This window comes from Lepidothrix coronata, unplaced genomic scaffold (assembly GCF_001604755.1).
Source record: "Lepidothrix coronata isolate B3197 unplaced genomic scaffold, Lepidothrix_coronata-1.0 Scaffold111, whole genome shotgun sequence".
Lineage (NCBI taxonomy): Eukaryota > Metazoa > Chordata > Aves > Passeriformes > Pipridae > Lepidothrix > Lepidothrix coronata.
This window is the reverse complement of record NW_016690291.1, coordinates 2,506,471-2,522,019: the sequence shown is the minus strand read 5'-3', so window position 1 is coordinate 2,522,019 and position 15,549 is coordinate 2,506,471. Positions and strand designations below refer to the sequence as shown.

The 15,549-nt window shown below is 37.2% G+C and overlaps 1 protein-coding gene across 4 annotated transcripts in view; it reads right to left on the bottom strand.

The window, feature by feature from the left end:
* The window catches only part of EVC (EvC ciliary complex subunit 1), a 48,006-nt gene that overhangs the window by 25,032 nt on the left and 7,425 nt on the right, over positions 1 to 15,549 (bottom strand). For 2 of the 4 annotated variants that reach the window (XM_017824564.1, XM_017824563.1), the window contains exons 5-11: positions 15,401 to 15,485; positions 13,095 to 13,193; positions 11,761 to 11,898; positions 9,648 to 9,806; positions 8,854 to 9,070; positions 5,694 to 5,842; positions 2,836 to 2,934 (exon numbers count right to left, since the gene is read on the bottom strand). In XM_017824564.1, the coding sequence (XP_017680053.1) occupies positions 2,836 to 2,934; positions 5,694 to 5,842; positions 8,854 to 9,070; positions 9,648 to 9,806; positions 11,761 to 11,898; positions 13,095 to 13,193; positions 15,401 to 15,485 (946 nt within the window). The remainder of the gene's footprint in view (positions 1 to 2,835; positions 2,935 to 5,693; positions 5,843 to 8,853; positions 9,071 to 9,647; positions 9,807 to 11,760; positions 11,899 to 13,094; positions 13,194 to 15,400; positions 15,486 to 15,549) is intronic. The other 2 variants (XM_017824565.1, XM_017824566.1) reach the window with 2 other exon arrangements.

The following is a 15,549-nucleotide window of genomic DNA, read 5'->3' as shown; positions in this document are numbered from 1 at the left end:
GGGGCATATAAGATGCTATTGCTAAATCTTGGTTATGGAGAAATTGGGATCGAGATAACACTTTGCTTCCTCTTGAATTTAGGTAATTAGCTCCTACTAAGACATCTCAGTTTTATTTCCCTTAAATGCAACAGCTATTTGACCTCTGTGTGTATGAAAGAATAAGTACGTTGTGCAGTTTTCCAAGGCTAATTTTCATTTGCAACAAAATAAAAAATGGACTGAACTCTTAAATCTTTAATTATTTCTAGTTCTTTCTACTCTTACTGTGTTTACGAATGTATGAATGCATCTTTTTAAAATTTCTTAAGTCTATCTTTGGATGTCTTATGGACCACAAGCTGAGGAATATTCATCCAAGTATCTGTGGAGTATGCCAGGGTGACTTCAGAGAGTTTCACTCAGTGTTTTCAGTAATATTGCTAAGCTTCCATTTCTACTGGAATAATAAAAAAGCAATAGAATAGACCACTACTACTACTGGTGAATTTGTTTCCTTACTTTCTAACTTATTTAGTAACACACACTTGCACTCAGGAAATACGGAGATTAAGCGAACAATAGAATGTTTAACCAAATCTTTAATTTAACCCTTTCCTTGCTTGTGGTAGAACAGAAACAGCAGAGCCCAAGCCTTCCGAATGTGAGCAAGCCAAATGACTATCAGTTAAGCTTCAGGGAGTGCAGACCTTCTGGAATGACACCACTGAGCTTTGCAGTGTTTGCAGAAGCGCCCAAACCAGCTGGTTCTACAAAGACCCTGGTTCAAACCCAATGGGGACATAGGTCTTGTAGCACAGAGCTGACTTTTGCCATGTGAGGCTTGCTGGTACCTGGATGTTAGTCTAATGTCTGCTTGTTTAGGTCTCCCTGATCTGCAGTCACACCACTGCACTGCAGAGTATCTCAAATCCCTGCTGCCTTCCCAGACATATCTTGCCATCTCCACTGGTAGCAGTACCTTCTCTTTAGCAGAAACCTGGAGCAACTAAGTGAAGGGATAAAGTCCTGCTGTCCCTTTCCAGGGAAAGGGATCTGTTTGTCCAAGCTGCACTTCTGCTCTGAAAGTGTGGTGGAGCAGAGAGAAGTAAAGGCTTTGTGTTTGTGAGATGCACCTCCTTCCCTTAACAGCAAAACTACTTCTGCTTTTATGCCCCAGGTAACAGAAAACAAGTGTAACTACTGCACTTTCCTCAGCTGTAGAAGTCAGAACAGTCCCATTTACCTAAAGTGTGGATATGCTCATCTGTATTTTCTCTTCTTTCTAGCTTCCAAGGTATATTCAAAACCAGCCTCCTCTCTTAAAATAGTCTGTAGTATTCTGTATTTAGTGCTAAGGGGAGAAATTGCAGTTGTTTGTTATGTTCAATATCACAGTAAAAATATTTTATTACAGGAAGAAAGGTGGAAATTAAGATTTGTGGACCTTCATTCAACAGATGCCAGTTGGATCACAGTACTTGCAGTTTTTCATGTCTGGCAATATTTGTTTGGGTCTAGTCATAAGAGAGCAGTTTTAATATGGAATGTAATGGTTCAGACCTGGGTGAATTGGCAGAGTTCAAGTTTGTGCAGTTCTCCTGGCAACCTGGCAATTCTAGAAAAACATAATTTACCCCAACCAATTTTTCTTTAACGGGAAAAGCGGGAAAGTAAACTTAGCTAACAGTGATGAAAGGAATAGGATTTTCAATCTGATCTTTCTCCCACTAAGACAGAATACACAATAAAGGAAACCAATATAATTTCACAAATGAGGTGGAACTGCACAGAGTAAAAAAAGGTTTGGTCTCCAGAGATTTCATGTGAATAGAGGAAGGGAGTGGAGAAGTTAGTAACTGGACAATGAACTGTGTGCAGTAATATCAGCACATGTGTTGACTTTTCTTATATTAAATAACTTTGCACAATTAATCTACTCTGATTCACTGGCATATCATTCCAAGAATACTTTTCTCTAAAGCAGTAGTTTTTTTCAAATATTCTGTTTTTTGCACTATTATATAAAACAGTGTCCAAACTATTTGTTCTAAATACAGTGCCTTTTTTTTAAAATCAATTAAATTTGAAAAAGTGCATGTGGACGACTGCTAATTAACATTGCATGCGTATATTATCATTAGGTGATAAGGACCACAAATTTCCACAACATCCTGATCTGGTCATAATTAATCGTGACAAGGATCCTGTTGAGCTGAAAGGGATTAGTTCCAGCCTAATTAAAGGTCACTGCTGACTGCAGTTTTGGGCTTCATCAGATAGATCATGCTATCTTATTTCTTCATTACAGACAGAAAATAATTAAAGATGACGCAAAAGCATAAAGCATCATATTTTCCACATCCGTAGCAAAAAGAAGTGTTACACTATTACTTACACTAAAGATCTGAATCTATTTCAGGGAACTAACTAGAGTAAAAAATAATTCCCTGAGAGGAAAAGAGATGAAAAGACTATTTTTGGAGATGTAGTGAAGTTTACTAAGAATAGTATCATCCTACCATGATGTAGGAGAGATAATTATGCTACACAAATGAAGTCTCCCTCCTGGTAGTAATACCAGATGTTGTATGCCCTCAACATTATTGTAGCCTTGTCAGCCACCCAGGCAGCACGTTTTGGCAGACCATGCAGGCATTTTCTGACTAATATGAGGTTAAGAAACATGCTACTGTGGAAGATTGTCCATCTTCTGGTTTGCCAACCTAGACTCCTGGAGCTACCATGATCTTTCTTGCAATTCCCCAATCATCTCCAAGGCCTGACACTGTGTAGGGGGGTTAGAGGGTCTTCAAAATTAATTTAACAAATGACATTTATCACCAGAAGTGGCACCTTGTAGAGACTGGCAACAGCCTCTGTGCTCTCGCAGTCATCCTCCTCCTCCAGTTCCCACTGTGCTCGCTGATGTTTTTCTATCAGCTCATGGTAAGCCTAAAAGAAACATAATAGGTATATTTAAATCTCTGAAAAGGTTTGGATAGCTTCTTGTGATCCTTCCCTTTCCTTCCTTGACACCCTTCCCATATATCCTGCAACAGTAATTGTTTATCTGGAACAGTGGCTCAGAGGGAAACGAAACTTGCCTTACCACCTTAATTTGAGCATATCCAGTCTTGAGTATAAAACTCCTCAGCCTCAGCAATTTGGGGTTAAATAATATGGACCTATTACTGCAAAACATGTAAAATTATCTGATTGGAAACCTGCTTTACGGCATATGAGAATCACATCATAGCCGGTACTACGAGGTGCAGAACAGCCATCAGATGTCACCATCAGTCACCTGAGTTACAGCTGTATCACTGTACAGGACTTTTTACTGGGGTTGGTCACCATGCCCCATGGTGGTTACTGAAAGGATGACCTAAGACTTGGTTCTGACTTGGTCCTTGAGGGGAGTAATTTTTTTCTTCAAGTGAGGAGTGTGACTGTGGATGTGTTGGCAGGCCCATGGAAGACTGAATTTCACAGACACAGACTACCTCAATTTGTAGACTAATGAGTAGTCATGTACATAAATATTTCCTATTTTGATTTAAACTGCCAAGTGTTCTCTTACACTCCCATGGTAAATATGGCTTTCTTCATTAGGTGTATCAGTAGAGCTCTTCTGAAGAGCACCAAAGTGCTCACAAACTCTTCATGCACAGATCATTCTTGCAGAGGTAGACTCGAAAATTCACACTTCTCATGGAATCGCAGTTTACGACAGAATTTGACAAGTTAACTGCTATAACATGTATCTCCACTGTGGGTAGGCTGAGCCAGACTGGGTTACTGTAACTGGCACTTTATAGTTTGTGTGCTTCACCTCATCATTTCTGTATTCTCTGCCAGTAAAAGACAAAATTAAAATGCTCCTTTTCCAGTGGAAACATAGATGAAGCAGACAGGGACTCTAACCTTTACTGTATTATAAAAAAATCACAGCTGCAGCAATTAAATCAATACCATCCAACTTGTGTTCAGAAGAAACGGATGTGAAGAAAGTTCATTGCAAAATCCACCTTCATAATTGCCAACCACTTAAAATTCAGCAGAAAGGTCAGTTACTGCCAAGGCTGCTACCACAGTGGTGTGAGCCCCTTGATGAGGTATGGGGGGAAAGGCAGAGAAGAAAAGTATTTTTGATGGTTAAAACTCTGGGTTTATGGTCAGACTTTGGGATCAACTCCTTCACTGCTGAGCTGGCTGTGAAACCATGAAACACGTTTAAAATAGCTCTTCAATGCTGAGGGGATAGTTCTCACAAAATAGTTAATGGACTATTTAAGTCAAACCATGGGATCTGCACGTATATAGAAATTTTTCTTATTCTTTAAAGAGGTCTCTGCACTCAAGATCCCATCTGTTCTAGGACAAAAGACTCTCCCACCATGGCAGCAGAAAGGCTTACATTTTTGACTTTTATAATTTGCACACAGACATTTCATAATACTAAGACTCAACTGTGTTTTGTCCTGCACTATGAAGTGCAAATTGCCCCAACTTGCTCAGCTTGTCATAAGCAGACTGTTAGTCTACAGTTTAACTAAGTGTACTCGTTAGCTTTCTCAGGTGTACAGAACACAGCATGTCATTGTAGGGAAGAGGTCTTAATACAAAATTTCTAAGCTTTGTTGAATGAACCTGGATGTGTCTGAGACCTGTGACGTGTACAAGGAAAATACACTCGCAAGTGCTCAGTGGCTACAAAAACGTGTGCTAGAATTATTTCTCTCAAGTTATAAAAAGCCAAAGATATAAAAAGTGCTCTACTGTTTTAAAGTGCCTGAAACATTTTGTTTTGAAGTGAGGTGTTGCCAGGCAGGTGTGCATACAAAACCAGTAACTGCATTATCCAATTCATACAATATAATTAAAGAACGTGGCCCTGCAGTACAAAAGTGCGATGTTAAGATCAATAGATTTTGAGTTTGCTACAGCTGGAATCTGGGTCTTCTCATACAGTAATTTTATCTAAGTTATTAAATTTCACCAATATTTTAGTGCTTCTGGATGTAACCACTTTCACCTTAAATTATTTCTTTCCATGAAAATTGAGGATTGATTTTTTTCTTTAATTCTTAATAGCTTGGGTCTGCAGTTCTCAGTAGAAGTTTTGCACTCTCAGCATTTATAGTTAAGAACTCTGATTTTGTACATTCATTCTGAACAATAACAATAGATCTCTATAGAAAATACAACGAAGAAAAGATTACACTAGCCATTGCACACCATATTAAATTATCAATTGCAAAACTTCTCTAAGGCATCTTGCCAGAGATCATAATGAGTTTTTCCTCTGCTTCTGTGAAATTTGATAGTCTTTTGAGGCTTGGTAACCTCACTCATAGAAAAGCAATTAGATCAACGCAAACTATTTTCTTCTGTAATGCAGGCTAGATACTTTCCTGCAGAGATTTTCTGTATTGAAGCAAACATATAGTACCTAAGTAAAAGATGTCTTCAACAAAACATGCAATCTTGCATTAACCCCCTTGGCATTCTCTTCCAGTGCAACAAGACCAACACTGCAGGAAAAGTCTCTAGGCAAGCAAGCCTAGGGAACAGGGGTTCTGGCCCTGTCCACCTGTGCTACCGCACATAACTCTCATGAAGACTCAAAATTCCCAGTTTTATGGAACTGGGAGAAATTGGCAGTATATTTGGCCTTAAAGAACAGTGAAAACAAGCTTTTACTTGCTCACCTTGAGAAAATTATGAATATCTTCATTAAGAAAAGTTTTACTAAGGAGACTCTCTTGTTCAGCTTCCTGTCTGTGTTTAAACTCTTCCTTCTTCTTTGCACGGCACTCCAGTCGTTTCAAGATCAGGTCTTTACTTTGCTGCATACATTCTGGAACATAAACCATGAACAATTATGTACCACAACTCCACAGGGAGAAAGCAGCATCTGCTGCTGTCACACAACATAAGCTCATGGAAATCTGTTAGTGAGTGAAATAGACAAGTAATTACCATGCAGGGTTTGAAATTCGCTTCTTACCCTGATGGTCTTTTCAGATGTGAACTTTTAAGTCATTACATGGCACTTAAATCTATCAGGTTTTTGGACTGCTACCATCCTGCACCCTCCCTTTCACTGGTGCTGCTGCTTATGCTAAGGCAGCGTGTTAGTTCAAAGAAACAGATTCCCTCCTGCAGCCTCCCAAACCTCCCTCCACTGCTTCAGAAAGGTCCAGAAGTGGCTCATTACTTATTTGCAGATATGCAAATGCTGCTGCAAGGACAGGGGCAGCAACATATGGTGGGGAGAAAAGGTCTAAAGCAGTGCTAGTTTAAACTAGCCTGTACTGGCATGCAGCCATACTAGGCTTCCAAAGTGATTTATTCAAGAACCTGCAGCAAAAGTTGTCAAGGTCCCTGTATGGAATACTGAAATATTGAAGTACTGTGAAATATTTGGGACTAAATTCCTTCACCTTTCATCCCCCCTATAGCTCTAAGTGATTTATATATTCATGAGACTATCTGGACGCTGGGCTGCTGAGTGAAATTTGTGCTTTTGATGTTCTACCACTACTTCATGTCTCATTGCCTGTCCACCTAAGAATTTTATTCATTTTCCCCACTTGCCCTGCCCCAGAGCAGTACTTCATTCCTGATACATGCAGCTAAAGGGGAATGCAAAAGAATAGTTACCTGTGTCTGCTGTTCTGCCACCACATCAAGCTACTCCGAGAAATTATTTTGTGAGGAAATAAAGGAGCACAGTACTGCAGCACCAAGCACGTTACTTATTCTGCATGCTAAGTTATTGTGCTTATCCACAGACTGAGGATGCACTGACAAAACACTTGAAAGTGCACTGAAAGTACAGGGAAGCCTGTGATAAAAATATCACCTGAATAAGAGTAGCAATGTTTTATTTTTAAACACTACTTGATTCTTTACTACTTCCTGGTTCGTTTCATAGGAGTACAGTCTTGCTGTCTTTGTGCTCTGCTTGAGAATTATAGGTACGATATTTATGAGCTCATAAGAAAAGTCAACAGAAGACTCTATTGGGAAAAATGCTACACTTCAGATCATTTTTTTCAAGCACATTTCATTTCTATCTAAAACAAGGAGGTTGATAATGCCCTTCTGCATGGGATGTACTAACTACAATATATAGCTATATGTAACTATAAACACCTACTTTGCATAAAACCAAGGCCCTGACAGAAGTATTTTTGCTTTGGAACAAGAGAAAATTGATAAAAAGGAGCAGAAAGCACCCACAGATTTCTCTTTATGCTTACAGAATGTTAGTGGTTGAACCTATGCAAAGACTATGAAGTAGGCATAACCAGTTTCAGAAGCAAACATCCATGAAATAAAATATATCACGATATACGTGAATTTGTGAGTATCAGCAAACTGTTCACATGGGTAACTGATGTTTTCATAGTGGAGCAGGTTTGTAGCATGGGAATTCCAATCACTTTGTATGACAAAATGACTGGCTCAGTACATGAAGGGAGAGCAGTGGATATTGGCCACCTTGACTTCAGCAAGGTTTTTGATGCAGTCTTTCATCAGATCCTCATACAGAAGAGGATGGGCAAGCAGACAGTGAGATGGACTGAAAAGTCCACCCGGAAGCCAGTGGTGTACTCCAGGTACCAGTACTGGGTCCAATCATGCTCAATATCTTCATTTGTGACCTGGATGAAGGAGTGCACCTTCAGCAAGCCTGCAGAGGTCAGAAAAGACAGGAGTAGTGGCTGAGCACTGGAACAGGTTGCCCAGGTAGGTTGTGGACTCTCCATCCTTGGAAATGGAAGCTGTCTGGACGTGGTCCTGGGCAACCAACTGTAGCTCACCCTGCCTGAGCAGATGGGGTGGACCACATGACCTCCAGATGTTCCTTCTAACCTGAATCACTCTGTGATGCTGTCAATTGCTGACTGTGAGATATGGCACAATTTATTGACAAGAAGTCCAAAGTGAGCACTGCACCAAGAACATACTGCAACAAGGCTGTGCCCATTCTGACAATTCAGTTCACTGAACTATAACCCTAACGCCATTTAGCCACAACAATTTCCTTTAAATATGCCACAAGTAGAAGAAACGGTTCTGGAAATTCTGTGAGAGTAAATTACTTCTCACTATTTTCCTTTTTGCTGAACATTTACTATAATTTTTTCATGAATGCTGATGGGAGGCAATGAGCCCTGATACAGCACCTATCAGAAAAGCTGGGGGTATGTTTCTCAACATGTTGGGCATTAGGTAACATGCAAAGTGATACAGGGAGAACCTTAAATCAGTGGATCAGTCAGCTTAGACTTTAAAATTATATTTTCAGATAGGCAATGTGAAGGGGTGTAAAAGGAAAAGGAAAACACTTCATTTTTAAAGTATTTTACTCTAACATAATAAAAGAGAGATTTATGTGAAGAACATAAGCCTTAAAATTATCTTTTTACAAGAGTGATAGCATATGTGCTTTGTGTCTCTTTTGGCTTCACATGTTAGCAGGAGATCATAGGCCAATGTCTTGTGTTACCCACTATCACCACCAATGTCAAGTGCATAAACAGTAAATGGAGAAATATCACAAATACTTGTTACAAATGTGACTCTTCTTCAATATACAAATTAATGAAATAAGGTATAGATTATGTGAACCGTAGATAAATTCATACTAGTACCTAGAACAAGACATAAAAGGCTTAAAGCCAAAGTTCCCATTCCAAGCATACACCCCTCAGAATAAAACTGTTCTCGGTCAATTCATCAATAACTTTTTAAAACAGAGGTATAGGGATAAAGTCATAATTTTTTAAAATTTTTAATACAATAATGAGAACTCATACCCATATTTATTAAGTCATGAGCTCCAGTTTAAGTACTCACCATTACTGAAATGTGCCAGCTGTTCCCAGAAGGCCTTGTGCAGATCTGTTAGAAGTTCTTCCTTTTGTCGGACTGAAAGATTATTCTTTACAGTTAAATGGTCCAGAATATTTGATACAATAATTAATCTACCCTTGCACTCTTCTGGTATATAGGACTTAAGGGAATCGATCATTTTCACCATAAGCTCCCAGTTGAATAACCTTTCCTGAATGTCCTAAAACAAACATAAAGTCCTGTTTAGAAACCAAAAATCTGTCTTTGGTTGTGCTTTCCTTTCACTGAATTATTCATTCCCAAATCACGCAGTAAACGGCAGAGGCTTCTCAAGACCATGTGAATAACAATCTTCATGTACTTAAATATTTCTGAATATCTGGATCAGTACAGGATAGCAGTGGGTCTATTGCACGTTCACTTGCAAGAGCTAATCTAAAACTGTTGGTGTTTTTCATTATTTGTAGCTGTCGAGAAGACATTTAGTCAGCAAAAGACAACAAGTTTGCAAAACACACTTAAATACTCAAGGAGAAAAGGACAGAAGGGCAACATGGAAGTCCTGGACCTCTTTTCAAGGTACTATATGGCACAACAGTACAGGCCTTCATTTTGAAATGAGAGTGAGTCTTCATAATCTGCCATAGCAATTGAGCTTTTTGCAATAAAGCTCAGAGACAACTGTAGTAAGCACTCTATATCCTGAAGCAGGAATGACAGGCTCTCTACACTTACATCATTCTTTCTGTTCAGATTGACTAAATCTCTCTCAACTTTTATTTCTTTTTCTACTTTACCATTGCCCGCAAATCTTGAGATTCACTTAACAAACTTTCTACTGCAATCATCTTCTCGGTCAGATCCATCATTATCTTTGTTGTTTTGGCACTTGAGCATTTTGATTGGTCCAAAAAAGCCTGCTGGGCTTTGTCAGTCTGCTTCCAGAAAGCTTCCATCTGTGGAATATGAATCAAAAAACAACCCATGTTTCCTCATTAATCATCAGGTATTTCATTACAGCAAGAGACATATGAGTCTATGGAGATACAAGTCACTGAGACAACAGACAGCTTTCAGTATTAGTTATAGCGAACAATTTGCAAAGAAAAGAGCTTGTTTACTATATGATAATACACTTGGTGGTGAAATAAAGCCAGTAGGTCAATCCTGACATTTTAAAATAACCTTTTAACTTGCTAAGAATTTGTTGTTAGTTCTCCACATATTGCATCTACAAAAACCTGTTATGTTTTTGTATTAAAGAGAAAAACATAAAAGATAAACTGCAGCTTTTTTTTCTGGGAAGTTTATTTAGCTGTAGAAGCAGGCATTCCAGTCAAACAACATTTTTTACAAAAAAGGAAAACTGAAAATTGTTACTGTTTTTCACCGTCAAAGCCTTTCATAGCCAGATGCTACATAAGTACTTCATTGACTGCACTGGAATTAGGTACTTTATGCAGTATCAGCAAAGTGTATCTACCCATTTTGATAGATTATTGTATGGGTAGTCTCCAGTTTTAGGCTCTGGTCCCACAAACACTTATGACTGTGGACAATTGTGAATACTCTGTGGTGTTCAACGCAATTACTAGTACACATAAAGATAAGAAAATTCATCCATAGCCAAAATTTTTATTAAGTATCCATGAGTTTTGGAAAAAAAATCACCTATGGCATTTGTGAGTATGGCAAAAAAACCCCTTTATATTTTCAAGAGAAGACTGGATTAGTTCAAGGTCCCAATCTATACAAATCTGTGCAGAAAGAAATAACTTTCAATATGGATGAAAAGCACGTGCAGGCACAAGAGTGACAGAGCCACTGAGGGATGATTGCTGCTGGTGAATAAATGCCATGTTGCTCAGCAAGGTTGCCAGTGATTTTTTTATGTGATTAACTCTGGAGAACTCCGAACAATCAATTTTTCACAGAGTGAAGTTAAATTGCAAAAGAAACTTGATACAGATGTACCAACATTACCAGCACTTCCACTACAAAGTGAAAGGCTTAGAGAATCAAAAGAAAGCTGAGAAAATTCACAGTGAAGCACTTAAACATCAGACATCAAAAAATGTTAAACCCTGTCTGAAAAAGGCTCAAGGCTGAGATGATGGGCTGTTTTGTCCAGGGCTGAAGTGCCAGAGTCAATCAGAGCAGGCAGCTCACAGAGCCATCACTCTGACTAGTCAGCCTCTCATTTTCATCAGCAGTCAATTTGCTCAAACCTCAAAAACAGGAGAGAATATCTTACAGATTACTCAGTTTACTGGAAAATAATACACAGAATATTCTTAACCTCCAGTTTTGTAGGCCAAAACCTATTCCTACACAGCGAATCTACTTTAGAGAAAAAAAAAACTTTACTTTGAAGATCAAATGCCTGCTATCAAATGATATTTGTACATAAAAAACATGTAAATGTATTCTAATGTGCTAAGAAAAATGTTTTGCTAAAGTAAATGCATAAAACCTACTAAAACACTGCCCTGCAATTATTTTCTTAATACTTCTTTCAACTAAAAAAATTTTATTATCTCTTATTACACTCTTAGTTTTGGGGATTGATGAAAACGAGGTGCTAGGATAAGATTCGTAAAAGTCAAGCTACACATACGCTTGAAATAAATCTTACCATCAGACAAGCAATAGACATTTCTCAGCTATAAACCCAGTGTGATAAAACAGTAGTGTTTTACAAAAAACATGAAAATGTTTTTGGTATAAAAACCATTTTTGTATGAAAAACATATTGGGACCCAGAGGGCATAGGAGATACTTTGCTGTTTTCAGTCCTCGTACACATATAAAATACTAACTGGGGACCAGTCAACAAAACCATTGCACTAAAGTAGTCCCCACCAAAAGAATAACATTAAAATAAAATTTTAGAAAAAAATAGAAAGTTACATTATCTATTATGTGCTCAGAATATTCCCTTTCCTTCCTTTCTAAGTCTTCTAGAGTTTGGTACTCTGCATTATGGGCTCCTGACATCTCGGTATTCTGGAGTCTAGAGTCAAGTTGTTTCTGTAATTCTTCAAAATCCTGGAGAAAATAAACAAGTGATTTGTTAAACAGAAAAACAGACACAATTTCTAAATCTGGGAGGGAATTTGCTGAATAAGAGCATTCAGGAAGTTCTGTCTTTGGGTAATGTGCCTTCTGTAGCAAGCAGGAAAATCTCCAGATGTATGGCAGCTCTGAACTACACTTACTACACATACATGTATTTCCACCAGTACAATCAAGACTGCTGTTCATTTCCACTGAATTCAAGTTTTTGCACACTAATCACACTGGATTTAAGGCAGCACAGTGCTTTAAGGCAAAATGCATTCTGATATAAATTATGAGGTACAGCTACAGAGATTCCTTATAGTACTTCACAGATTGTGAGACTGTACAAAGTCAGTCAACAACTAGAGCTGATGAGCTGACAGACTCACGTCTAAATGTAAAATTACATCTGTATGTAAGAAAAAAAAAATCAATACTGTAATTAGGCTGCTCTCAGCACAAACGTTCAAGACTTGGATTGGCAGGGCACTGGATAACCTTACTTAAGGCCAAGCTTCCTACAGAAGGTTGGACCAGACAATCTCAAGATGTGCTTTTCAATTCAGATTTTTCTATGACTCTAAACTGTTAAATGGAAAGTGGAACCAGTAGCTCTCCTATTTTGTGTAGTTTTGTAACACTTTTTTTCCTTCTAATAACCTTAGAAATAGTACCATGACTGCCTGAAATGCAAATTGACTGGAAGTGTATGTCTCCTAGTTCACAAGTGGCATATGGACTTTGATACAAGTATATGAAAGAAAAAAGGATATATTTTCCCTTGATTAAAGCTTTGAGCTTCATTCTGGTACTTTATTTACTGCTATTTTGTTATCAGTAATGATACATGGGAACAAACAAAGTCCTGATAATTAGAAATTATTAAATCTGAGTGAGTAAGGTTCTCAGTGTTCTGTTTGCCTAAATGGATTAAACTACAAAATACTTTTATCCTTAACAGATTACACACATCACCGTCCTGAACACTTCATACAACAACAAAGAGGAAATGCATATAAGATAATGGAGAAAACCAACTAACACGGGAGTTGCTCTGCATTTCTTCAGAAATAGATTACAAATGACATTGCTGTTTAAAAGGAGGGGGTGAGATAGCCTGCTGTGGTAATAATATTAACTCTTATTTTCTGTGGTCTTAAATATTATCAAACAAACCCACTTACATTTTCCTGAATTAAAAGGATCTTCTTGAACAAATCATCAGTAATCTTCTTCTCACGATAAAAGTCTGTGAGGTATATTTTGAGAACCTGAATAAACATCTATTTAAAAGGAAGGAAACAAAACCCAAGTTAAGCACCTGTTCAACATTGTAAGGACATCTTTGGGATAAAATTTGTTGATCTAAATCGATCAGGGAGATTATAGTGAATCATAAGTGAAATAACATCACCAGCAACTCTCCAGTATTTCCATTGTGAAAAATTCTTTGGTTTTGGCTTCAGTAAGATACTGGAAGATGGTGTTACATTCTAACAAAGACAAGGACATAATATCCCACATCCTTGTAACCAAACTGACACATTTGAAATTGTTCTTGACTGAAGAAAATGCAGATCACTTAAAAATGCAAAGTCCATTTTTCTAAAATTTAATGAAAAACTAAACTGAAAGATACTAACTATTCTAAAGATAATAAAGATTTGTTACAATGATTTTAACTGTAGTCAGCCACACGAAACATCCATCATTTTCATATTCAACCAAAAAGTAAACATCTCAAGTTCTAGTTGGCTTCTTTTACAAGAAACATATTTATTTTCCAGATGAGCGTCTTTTTTTTTTTAAGACTCTAATACTAGTGTATTCAAAAAGATGGTTTTGAATTTTTTTAACAGTGGGAACATTTTTGCTTAACCTTTCCCCCTCTTATCTTACTCAGAGTTTCAGTGTAAAGACAATTCACTTCATTACTAACTCCTGCAGCATTTTCCAATGTGAAAACCAAAATATGTAAAATTTAACAGCCACCTGCCTGCTACTCATATATTTGAAAACAGATGATGCAGAACTTGCCCATTTTAAACAGATAAGAACATAAATAAAAACATATTTACATATAAAAACATTTATTGAAGCCAACGTATTGGCTGAGCAAAATCTGGAAAATACGTTATTATTTGAGCTCAGCAGAAGAGAAAACCATAAAGCAGCCACGTTTTGGATCTCACTTGTAAATGTTTTGGATAGGAGTTTGGCAAGTTTTGAACACATCACTAAGATACTGCATATTGTAAAAACAAAAAAAAAATCAGGAAAAGACTGAAAGGATATGTTTCCTTAGAACTGAGGCTAAGAAAAACTGATTGAAATCAGAGAAAATAGAGTGGAAAAAGAAAAAACTATTCTCTAGACTGATTTATTTTTTCCCTGTTACCAAAAATACAAAGCTATTTAAATATTCAGCTAAATGTCAAAGTCATTTGTGGTGATGATTTCTAGTGGGCCACAAAGTGTATTAAATGCTCATTTTATCAGTGTTTCTGTGATTACATTACTGTGTTGCTACCTTACCTTCATTTACAAATTGATGATTAACTTTGAAATCAAGTTCAACCTTCACTAGTCAAGCTAAACTTCCTTCTGGAATATGATTGCAAGTTCTCTTTCTCATCTACTGAGATGGGAATAATGCATCAGAAGAGAAACTGCTTTCCAGGTTTACTTTTATGCTTACTCCTTTGGATTGCGTAGAAATTTGTTCAGAAAATCCCACCCTTTCAAATATTCTCAGTGCCTTTAGTAAAATATATCAGAAATGACCAATATATTCAAACAGAAGTCAAGAAAAAAAGGGAGGAGAGAGCTACAGACTTTACGTCCAGACTTCTATTAACTGAGCTAAAACTCAGTATGAGTAATGATTCTATAATTGATCATATCTAGTCACCAAAAACAATTGTCCTGAGTATCCTATGGCTTCAACTGTATATCTTTCTTTTTTTTTTCTCCTTTTTTCTTGTCAGCTTTGGATAATGTGACTTGTGTAGGTAGTTATCTATGGTTTAAATAGTACCTTAATGCCTCAGTCCTACAAAATCACAACTATTGTACTTATCACAATGGCACTGATTCAGTTGAACTGAATTTTAAATTTTATTCAAAAAGCTTGAAGTCTCTGGAGTTGCAACACACAAGCATTGTCCTTATGATAAACTGATCTTTAAATAATTTACTGCCTCTCTTTATGAACCTCCAGTGCTGTATGTTATTCTCTGGAGTAAAGTTTAAAACCAATTTTTTATATTTGCTCTATTGGTATTTCACAGACCAATATATTTCATTATACTTTACTCCTTTATGAAACTCATATATATGCAGAACAGGACAAAAAAATAAAGACAATAATGTAGAAATGCAACTCTGCTACACTACATCCCAGCCAGCCAGTTGTTTATGCTATTTCCTAAACTGATATTCAACTAAGATATTCAAAACAAAGAGCTATAAATGAGTTATAGGTACCTACCACATGTTTTTCTTTTCTGAGTTCAGTATCAAGATGCATGAGATCTTTTAAAAGTAGACTGCAAAGGCAGAGCTTAACATCAAAACTAAAACAAAGATTAAAAAAGTTAATCCAAATGATGGTTACACAGAAGGGCAACATCAAACAAT